We start from the raw sequence: 9,865 nt of genomic DNA, 5'->3' as shown, positions 1-9,865 counted from the left end.
TTTACAAACAAGGGTGTCGTGAGCCTCCGTGTAATGAGAGAATGTAGAACAAACGTATCTCAACAGCCCTCACCCCTGCCATCACCTTCCCCCTTTCCAGTTTCTTTTTTATTTTATTTTTTTAAAGAAGATTATTCCATGAGTGATAGAGGCAGAGAAAGCAAGAGAGAACCCCCGACAGGGTCTTGATGTCTGATCCACCCCCAGCTGCAGTAGCCACAGATCGGGTGCCCAGCTCCTTCAGGGGGGGTCTCCAGATGTGAACCTGGAACCTACCCATGCAGGTCAGGCTTGCAGGGTGACATGTTTTACTTTTATACCATATTCTGGTCCCTGCAGTCCCTTTAGAGCTGGGGGTGGAGCATCGGACCTAAGCTGACCAGCCCTGGTGTTCTCCTGGCCAAGGACTGGTTCGGAGGAGTCCTGTGTCCCGAGCTAATCCAACCAGAGGAAGTTCTGGGATTTTGCTGGAAATGCTGAGCCTTTTTGCCCTGTGGAAGATCTGGTCCCCAAAGCTTAGAATTCTCACAGGACCACACAGGGGAGACCAGAGAAATGGAGTCAAGAGAAAAGTACCGAGAGTGGGAGAGGGACTGGGAGTCGGTGATAATGTTGGGGTCCTTGCCTTAGGTGTACCTGAAGGCTTCCAACCTTCTTGGTAATGAGTAAGCCTATTCGTTCACTTTGGGGGACACCCTTTAGGACTAGGCACCTCAGGATGAGAAAATTCAAGCCCAACCCCTTCAAATGTCCCCCAAAAGTCCCACAGAAATCTAGTGACTGAGTTGGGACTAAAACTTAAGTCTCCTGACTTGTATTCCAGTGTGCTTGCCACCAAATCCAGGCCTCTGCTTGCGATTACTGCTCATCCTCTCTGAGACTGACGAATCGAATATAGGAAGAAATGTTTCAACAAGTTCATGGACAATGTGTATCAGGAAAAAACTACTTGTGGATTTCAAATAGGTTTGCACCAAAATAAACGCATATTCTTAGTTCCATTTTTAAACAAACTTCTGAAGATTTCTTTGTATAAAATAAAAGTAAAAGAGACCCAGAGATTTTCCTGAGGAGATTGAGGAAGAAGAGACACTGGGCGGGGGATTAGGCTCGTGGGTAAACCCGTGTGAACAGGAGAAGGTTATCTGCCAGGAGCTCAGTCAGGCTGCGATGGTGAAAGTGGCGGGAAACGTTCATCCGGGTGTCTCTGGGGGGCAGTTAGAAGCGGTGCAGAATGAGAAAGAAAGTGGTTCTGGAAGTTCCTCACATTGGCCACCAAGGACTCGTCCCAGCCCAGGGTGGCCTGCCCGTGCCTGGAGTTCAGTGAATGGTGGTAGCCATGATAACACCAAGGAATCTTTTGACTGCAAGTGACTTGACATCCTGGCTCCAACCGGCCTAGGGGGCGCATCACAGGTTCATCAAGGAGTACGGATTCAGGTACATCGGATCGGGGCCTGAGACCTGCCACAGGACACGGTTTTCCCATTTCTATCCCTGTCGACTCTGCTGACCTCCATGGGGCCCTCGCTCCCAGGCAGGCTCTCCAGGTGCAAGCCTGTCTTTCTTACCTCCTGGCAATCCCAGAGGATAAGCGGCTTCTCTTTCCTATTTGTTTCACCCAAAGTCTCAGAAATGTCTCATTGGCCTGAACTGGGTCATGTGCCCCTCTCTCAGCCAATTACTGAGGCCAAGGAGTGTGATCTGATGATTGGCCAGTCTGGGTCCCCCCCAGGGCCACAGCAACATTTCCAAAAGTAAACCCAGATGGCAGTACTGGAAGAAGGAGGATCAGACACTGAGAAGCAGAAACAAAAAATATCCTCAAATGGTGCTCTGCAAAATGCTACTAATATTTTTGAAAAGATTCTGAAGTTGGGACCAACAGGTGGCATGGTGGTTAAGATGCTAGACTCTCACATGGCTGACCATGGTTCGAGTCCTGAACCTGGTGACTTGCTTTCTCACTTTCCCTTTCTCTGTCTGTCTGTCTCCCTAATGAGCACACATGCTCTATAGCAAAAATTAAAATAATAATAATAAATAAATAATTTTTTTAAAAAAATAATTATCCTGGAGTCAAAGATATTTGGAAAATACCACATTAAGTGAAGAGAAAGCTATTCATTGCAGGATTTCTCAGAGTTGTTACCTTATAGATGTGCATTTTAAAAAGTGTATTTTTCTGGGACCAGCAGTTGGCATAATGACTATGTCACTGGACTCCCACATAGTCGACCGCAGTTCAAGTCCCAGACCCAATGGCTTAGACTCACACTGGGCATGTGTGCGTGCGTGCCCAAGATCCCAAGAGGAGAATGGAAGAGAAGGGATTGCAGCATGGCCATCACCCTTTGGAGAATGATTTCTCGCTTTCTGTCTCTCTGTCTTTCTGGCGAGCTTATGCACCCTATAGCAAAAACCTCTCAAAAAAAAAAAAAGTGTATTTATCACTTTCTCCATGAAAAAGGGCACCCAACAAGGGCCCCCCTTGCTGTGATCCATCCTCAGACAGCCTGGATCATGTACAGAGGAGGCCCCCAGGACCCAAACCAGGGACCTTCCCATGTAGGTTCAGTTGTGCTACTGCTAAGCCATGGTCTGGCCCATGCATTTCTACTCTACGAGGGAGTATTAGAGAACGCCACTTGCCCCACAGTTGTCTGACCACAGAGTCCTTTCTTGAGAAGCATTTCACAGAACTAATGGACCGCCTGATGCATTTTGAGAAAAACTGACCTAAACACTGCAAAAAGCCCAAACCGTCGCACAAATGGGGGTCTTCCAAAACTTCATGGAAATGCCTATTATGAAAAAATTATGCATAGATTTCAAAAGTTTCTTGCACTAAAACAAACTTGTACTTTAACTCCATTTCGACGAACTTGTCGAAGTCCCCTCGCAGCAGCTGCCGCCAATGCCTTTCTTTTCCATTGGCCCTTCTGCCTCCACTGCCAGCCACTGCTTCCCTCTGCTCCTGGCGGAGATAGTTCGGGATCCCAGCTCCCTCCTGGGGGCAGGAGAACCCTCACAGGGGCTCCACGCTGGCTCCCAGGTACGCTCTTTGTGGGCTGCCTTCTCTTCTTCTCATTGTTTTATTTTGTCTCAGAGTTTAATGATTCCAGGAGGGAGACAGACTGCGCCTCCATGAGAGAGAGACAGAGACAGCACTCCAGCAGGATCCTGGTGCTGCGATCCACCCCAGCCTCAGCCGCCCGATCACAGACACATGTGGCGTACTTAACGTTTCCGGTCGCGAACTCGGCACCTTCCCATGTGGGCCACCACACGGAGCTTCTCATTTCACCACTGCACCACTGCCCAGTCCTGTGGGCTTCCCTTCCCCACTCCCCTACTAGCGTTTCCTGGGACCACCCCCAAATAAATGACTGGTGGGCCAGCCGGTGGCGTGGTGGTCGAGATGGCTGGATCCCACGTGGCCAACTGTGTGGTTTGAGTCCCAGGCCCAGCAGTTTGAAAAACACATCAGGCACATGGATATGTGTGCCCAAAATCCAGAGAGGATAACGGAGAGGGGAATGTGGTGTGGCTACCCCCAAGGGATGCTTTTACACACACACACACACACACACACACACACACACCAGCTCTCTCTGGCAAGTACACATGCTCTATACCAACATTTTCACAAATTAAAAAAAAAAAGTCTTTCATTTTTAAAATAAACAACTTGCAGTAGGACCTAGCCTCAAAGTCTGTTCTCAGGAGAGCCCAAATCAACAGAGCTATAATCTCTCAACTTCCAGAAGCATCCAGATAGCTCCCCTAGAAACTCCAAAAAACACTCCATCTTACTTGTCACTACCTTTTATCCCACACAGAGAATTTTTTAAAAATCTATTTCTGTCTTCTAGTTCCCATCTATAGGGAGTCCCCACACCGACCACCCCACGTGCTTAGAAACCCTAGCCCTAGCCCCACAGGCCTCACCGCAGAGACCCTCTGTCTGTCCCACCTGTTCCCCTTGCTTGGTCCAGGACACACATGTGGGCAGCTGCTAAGTACCTCAGGGAACGCCCCCTGGGGGCATCACCACCGAGGCAGGGCCAGAGTCCCTGTGGACCGTCCATGCCTCAAGCCCACGCCAGCCCATCGCTGTGTCCCTGGGTGCTGCTACTTCCGCCCCTCCTGAGTCTTCCACCTCTGTCCATCACCTGCCCCGTCTTCACTACGACCACCATTCCACGGATTGCTCCAACGGCCTCCTCCTGGGCTCACCACTCTCACCATCCATCCTGCACAAACAGCACACTGGACATACGGGCTACAGCACAAGTCCGCCCGCCATCCTCTGCCCCAGAGCCTCCAACGGTGGCCAGGAAGCTCAGGACAGTTCTTATGCCTGCTCAGCCCCCACCGCCTGCTCACGTCGCTCTGCACCCTCTCCGATCCCACCACGTGGATTTCCTTTCAGTTCCTCAAACACACCTCGGGGCCTTTGCGCGTGCCATTCCGAAGGCCTGGAGCGCCATATGCAACTCGTCCGCTTTGGCACAAACCAACCAAGTCAGTTTCCCTACTGCTCGCTGTCTCCTAAAGCCGCCAATCCACCCTCCCAGTCCTCTCCACTCCCTCCTTGGGCCTTGATCTCTTAGTTGTTATGAAATCATTCAGCTCCTCACTTAAAGGGCAACGCGTCTGTGTAAACACCTGTGCAGATGCCCCCCCCAGCCCCTGCTTGGGAATAAGGACATTGCACCCTTCACTGAGGCCTCCCTCACCTCCTCCTAGTCCCACAAGGTTACTGCCGTCCTGAATTTGGTACCCCTCATCTACGCCTGTCGCCATACCTCCACGTATTCGTGTGTCCCCGAACAGCAGACAGCGCCTTTCCACGGGAGTGTCCGTGACTCGTTCGCTGTCGCATGAAGGCGGTGCCATCCACCCGTGTGGACAGGCCTTGCTCTGGTGCACTCGCTGTCTCTGCTGGAGGGTGTCCATCCCCGGACTGCGCTGCCGCGGTTGTCTCCAGCCATGGCCATTACCACGCTGCCCCCTCCCCAGCCCCAAACCAGCACGTAGCTGTCTCCTCAGCCCAAGTGCTTCAGGGACTCAGGGTCAGGGCATTTGCTAGCTGAACGGATACACACATTTTCAGCTCTGTGAGAGGTCTTCATAAAGCTCATGGAGAGCCAGCACATGGCTGGACCCCACAAGGTCGACTGTGCATTTTAAGTCCTAGACCCGGCAGTTTGAAAACCACACTGGGCACATGTGTGTGCAACAAACTCCCAAGAAGAGATGGAGAAGGAATTGTGGCAGCCCCTCCACCAGGGGTGATTTATCACTTTCTCTCTCTCTCTCACTGTCTCCAGTGAGCACACATATCCTTCACCCCAAAAAATTTTTTTAAAGAGTTAATTTATTTAACTTTATCTTTTCAAGAGTTATTTTATTTAACTTTATTTATCCATTTGTTTGCTTTAATTTGACCAGAGAGAGAGAAAGTGAGAGAGAGAGAGGACATGAGAAAGCAAGCCACGAAGTCCAGGACTTAAACAGCAGCTGGCCATGTGGGAGTCCAGCGCCCCTAACCACCATGCCACCTGCCAGTCTCTATTTATTTATTTTTTAATTTGACCAGAGAGGGACAAGTGAGAGAGAGAGGGAGAGAGAAAGAAAAATTAGGAAAGCAAGCCACCAGGTCTAGGACTTGAGCCAGCGGTCAGCCATGTGGGAGTCCAGTGCCCTTAACCAGCATGCCACCTGTTGGCTCCCAAATTTTTTAAATTTAAAAAAAAAAAAAAGCTCATGAAAAGTTAGTGTAATGAAAAAACTATGAATTAAAAAAACGTTTTGTACTGATATAGACTCATTTCTAAATTCCATTTTCCCACCAATTCTTTGACATCCCCTTACACTGGATGTTTCTAGACTGTCCTCCAAGGAGGTTGAACAAACACGTCTGGCTGGCTCACTGCCCTCTGTCCCTCAGCCTGGACACACAGATGCCCCTGCTCATTTCTATTCCCCCGAGGTAAAGGACTGAACTCCACTGTTGATCCAGCTGCCTAATCCCCTTCCCAGGCCCTCCCGTGTCCCTCTTTTCCAGCTGGGCCTCATGTACTTCTACATTCTAGGCAGCCTGACCTCTTGTGCCATAGAATGAGGCCCGCGGTCAGAGAGCCCATGACCCTGGAGGGCCATAGTCACAAATCTAACGGCAGATTTACCTCTTCAGCTGGGTGTGTTTGGGCAAGTCTCTGCACCTCTCTGGGCCTGTTTCCTCACCTGTAAAACAGGAACTCTAACGGTAACGGTAACTGGTAATAGGTGAGTCGTGACGATGAGATCGGGTGAACATGGGAACATTCTAGGCATGGGAGACACCGGTATTTTCATCAGAGTCCACAGAAAACTGCCAATAGCTTTGGTACCCATCAGAACTACTTCCATCAGGAAGACAGAAACCCTAAGTCAAGCTGGTTGGAGAAACAGTGAATTTATTGGTACATGTAACTGGGGAACTGGAGTCTCACTTCAGGTGCCACGGATCCGGGAGTTCTAATGACACCATCGGCGAGCTGGCCCATCAGTCTCTGGGCCACTCTCTTCTCCATGTGGGCTCCATCCTAGGCAGGCTCTGGAAGTGGTGGCTCCAGGGCCACGTCCTTCCAGGTGAACTGCTGTGAACAAAGCCTCGCCTCCCCAACACCTCTGCCCAAATCCAGGGCTGCTCCTGAATGGCCCAGCTTGGGTCACGTGCCCACCCCTGAGCCCATCGTGGCAGCTGGGCAAAGGGGGCCATGGTTCAGGACTGGAGGCCGATTGCCTCCAGAGTGGAGAACCATATGGACCGAGACGAGGAGAGGAGTGGGTTCTGAGGAAGACAGCGCAATCCCCGGCCAGGGAGAGCAGTAGGTACCCACCCTCTCTGGCTACGGGTGGGGTTTCTGGGACAGGAGGGCCAGGATCACGGTGGTGCCTCAGAAATGCCAAGTCTCAGGCCCCCCCGAGACCTACCGAGTCAGAACCACTCCGAGGCAAGGCCTGAAGTGAACTGTCCCACGCGGAAGTTTGAAAGCGCTGCACCGTACACTCGCTCACAACTTTTTAGTTTATTGAGAACCACAAAAGGTAAGGAGAGTCCTTCCAGGTCATCAGGGCCGGCCCTTTGATTTCAGGATGGAGAAACCCCAGGGCAGTGGGGAAGGGTCTTACTGTAGTGCCCGCACTCTGCCCAGGGCTCCCCCCTCTCACGGGAAGATGCCTGTGAGCCCCCAGAGTGCCAGCCGGGTCAGAGGCCTCACCAGCAGGTGAGTGTCCTACCCATCACAGCACCTGGCCAGGGGCCTTGGGGGCCAGAGCCCCTGCAGAGGACGGACACACCACACACACACAGATATCCAGATGTTCTCTGTGCAGACTCACACACAGGTATATCCAGATGTTCTCTGCTCACACACACACACTCAACACAGGCACACACAGGCCCTCTGGCCCAGTCCCACCTCACCCTGACGCTGACCACTGGGTCTCTCAAGGCTGAGAGCACGCTGACCACACGGGCCTTTATTCTAGTAGAATGAGGCAGTTTGTTCTCAGGCTGCATCAGAAGGTGCAGTGTTGGGGGGACACAGACCGGACCCCAAAGTGACAATAAATTAGGGGGGAATCCTTGGGTTGTTGTCAGGCTGGAAGCAGGGCGGGTGCCAAGTGGGGCCCCCAGAGCCACTTCCAGGCAAGGCTGGTTCCAGGACAGACAGGGCCTCACCTCATGCTGAAACAGAGCAGGGCGAGTGGATGTTACTGGGTCAGGAGGTCGGCTGGGGGCAGTGTGTGGCCTGAGGTGATGGGGAGAGGCTGGGAGGGGGTCCTTGAGGGAGGGCTAAGACCTGCAGGAGCAGGCGGGGCTGGGCTCGGGAGGCCTCTTACCAGGCCCTCAGTTAAGCTCTTGCAGATTCTCATAATCTGGAGCTCCCTCTTCTTCCTCCTCCCTGTCTTCCACGTCCTGGGAACTTGGGGTGGCTGTGAGGGGAGAGATGGTTGGCCTCTGGCCGCGAGCCAGCCCCCCAAGGCAGCTCTCCAGCTCTGGCCCAGCTCCCCCGGCACACACCAGGCTCAGTCCTGACCGCAGGCTGCAGCTCCTCGGACACATTCACGTACTCCCGGCTCCCATCTGCAGAGACAGGTCAGAGGAGGGACAGCTACACAAAGGGGACCCGCCGCTCTGAGGGGGAGAGGGAAAGCAGGTGCAGGCAGCCCCCAGGGTGGGGCCGGGAGGAGGCACGCACCCAGAGACGCTTCTGCGCTCTCCTCGCTCTCGGGAACGTTCACGTAGTCTTCGCCTGATTCCACTGTCGAGAGTCGGAGCCTCAGCCACAGTCCCCAGGGACCTGAACTCAGATGTCCAGATTCCCCAAGGACAGGTACCCCGAGACTCCCATGGGCCACCCCCAACCCATCAGTCCCACAGGAATGCAGAGAGTACGCTGGAGTTGGGTGACACGTGGAGGGAGATCACACATGCACTGTCCCCCACCGCCCCCCAGCCACAGCCGACCCCATTCTGCCTTAGTCCCCTCACGGCATTTAGCACGATCAATGCTGCCTGGTTCTTTTGTGTGCTGCCTTGTTTCTCCGCGAGGATGTGAACAAGGCGGGCTTTGGAGTCATACGGCCTAGGTTCAAATGCCAGCTCCAGCCCTGAATAGCTGTGCAACTTCAGACAAGTTACCTAACGTCTCTGTGCCCAATTTTCTCGTCTGTAAAACAGGGTTAGTAACAGTTCCTGCTTCATAAGATGATGGTGAGGATAAAGCAGTGTGAAGTAAATCGGCCCATCATCTAGGAAGTGCCGCCAAGCACCTGTTAAATAAACTGTGCCCTCGTGCCAAGAGGACTGCTGAGTGCGGAGGGGAAAGAACAGGCTTGGGAGTACCTGGCGATTCTGAGGTCTGTCAAATCAATAATAAGCTAATACAGTCTCAGCAGGGCACGTAGGAGGCCCGCCATAAACGCAGGCTACTTTATCAGTGCAGTGTGCCTCGCTAACTGTGTCAGCCCTAGTGTTCACCTCGTAAGTAAATGCTGAACAAATGAATGAACAGAAGCCTCGGACAGAGAGACTGACGTTCAGGAGAGAGGTGGCAAATTGGGAATCCGGATGGCAAATCAAGCCAGGTTATGAACATGGCAGCCTGAGACAAATACAGAAAGGAGAGCAACAGAAATGAGATCATCAGGCACCGAGGAACGCCTAGAGGATGAGACCAGACCAGAGCAAAACGAAAGGGGGACAGCAACTCGAAGGAAACCAAGCCTAGGCAGGAAGCAGAAGAAAATTAAAAAAGAGAGAGAGAAAGAGAGAGAGACCATCTCTAATTGATATCCTTGGAGACTTACAAGATAATATTGTTTCCATGAAACAAGAACAGGAGACTATAAAAAAGGAAAGCCCAGAGATCAAGAACAAGCTCTGGATAGCAGAAAAGAAAGTATAATAGAAGGGATGAAGAGTAAGTCAAGAAAATGCCCCAGGCAATAAATGAAAAGACATAGCAATGAGGAGAGAAAAAGTAAAGAAATTAAAAGATCAGAGCACAAAATCCAAATATCTGGAAGATCAGCATTCTAGAAAAAGCAAACAGGGGACCAGCAGTTAGCGTAATGGCTATGTTGCTGGACTCCCATGTAGTCGACCGCGGTTCGAGTCCCGAACCCAGTGGCTTAAACTCACGGCGGGTGCATGTGTGTGCATGCCCAAGGTTCCAAGAGGAGAATGGAAGGGATTGTGGCATGGCCATCCCCCTTGGGGGGTGATTTCTCGCTTTCTGTCTCTCTGCCTCTCTCTCTCTTTCTGGTGAGCACACGCGCCCTATAGCAAAAACTTCTCAAAAAAAAA

General features: G+C 51.9%; 1 protein-coding gene and 1 pseudogene across 2 annotated transcripts in view; both read right to left on the bottom strand.

The window, feature by feature from the left end:
* Positions 1-4,902, bottom strand: part of LOC102485561 (nuclease-sensitive element-binding protein 1-like) — a 15,156-nt pseudogene extending 10,254 nt beyond the window's left edge.
* A 1,545-nt stretch (positions 4,903-6,447) lies between these two features.
* Positions 6,448-9,865, bottom strand: part of LAT (linker for activation of T cells) — a 6,315-nt gene continuing 2,897 nt past the window's right edge. For both annotated transcript variants that reach the window (XM_006148251.3, XM_006148252.3), the window contains 4 exons: positions 8,256-8,318; positions 8,078-8,140; positions 7,897-7,989; positions 6,448-7,741 (listed from right to left, as the gene is read on the bottom strand). In XM_006148251.3, coding sequence (XP_006148313.1) covers positions 7,904-7,989; positions 8,078-8,140; positions 8,256-8,318 — 212 coding nt within the window. In that variant the 3' untranslated portion in view covers positions 6,448-7,741; positions 7,897-7,903. The remainder of the gene's footprint in view (positions 7,742-7,896; positions 7,990-8,077; positions 8,141-8,255; positions 8,319-9,865) is intronic.

The sequence above is a fragment of the Tupaia chinensis genome, unplaced genomic scaffold (assembly GCF_000334495.1).
Source record: "Tupaia chinensis unplaced genomic scaffold, TupChi_1.0 Scaffold000231_1, whole genome shotgun sequence".
Classification (NCBI taxonomy): Eukaryota; Metazoa; Chordata; class Mammalia; order Scandentia; family Tupaiidae; genus Tupaia; species Tupaia belangeri.
This window is presented reverse-complemented; position numbering and strand designations above follow the sequence as displayed.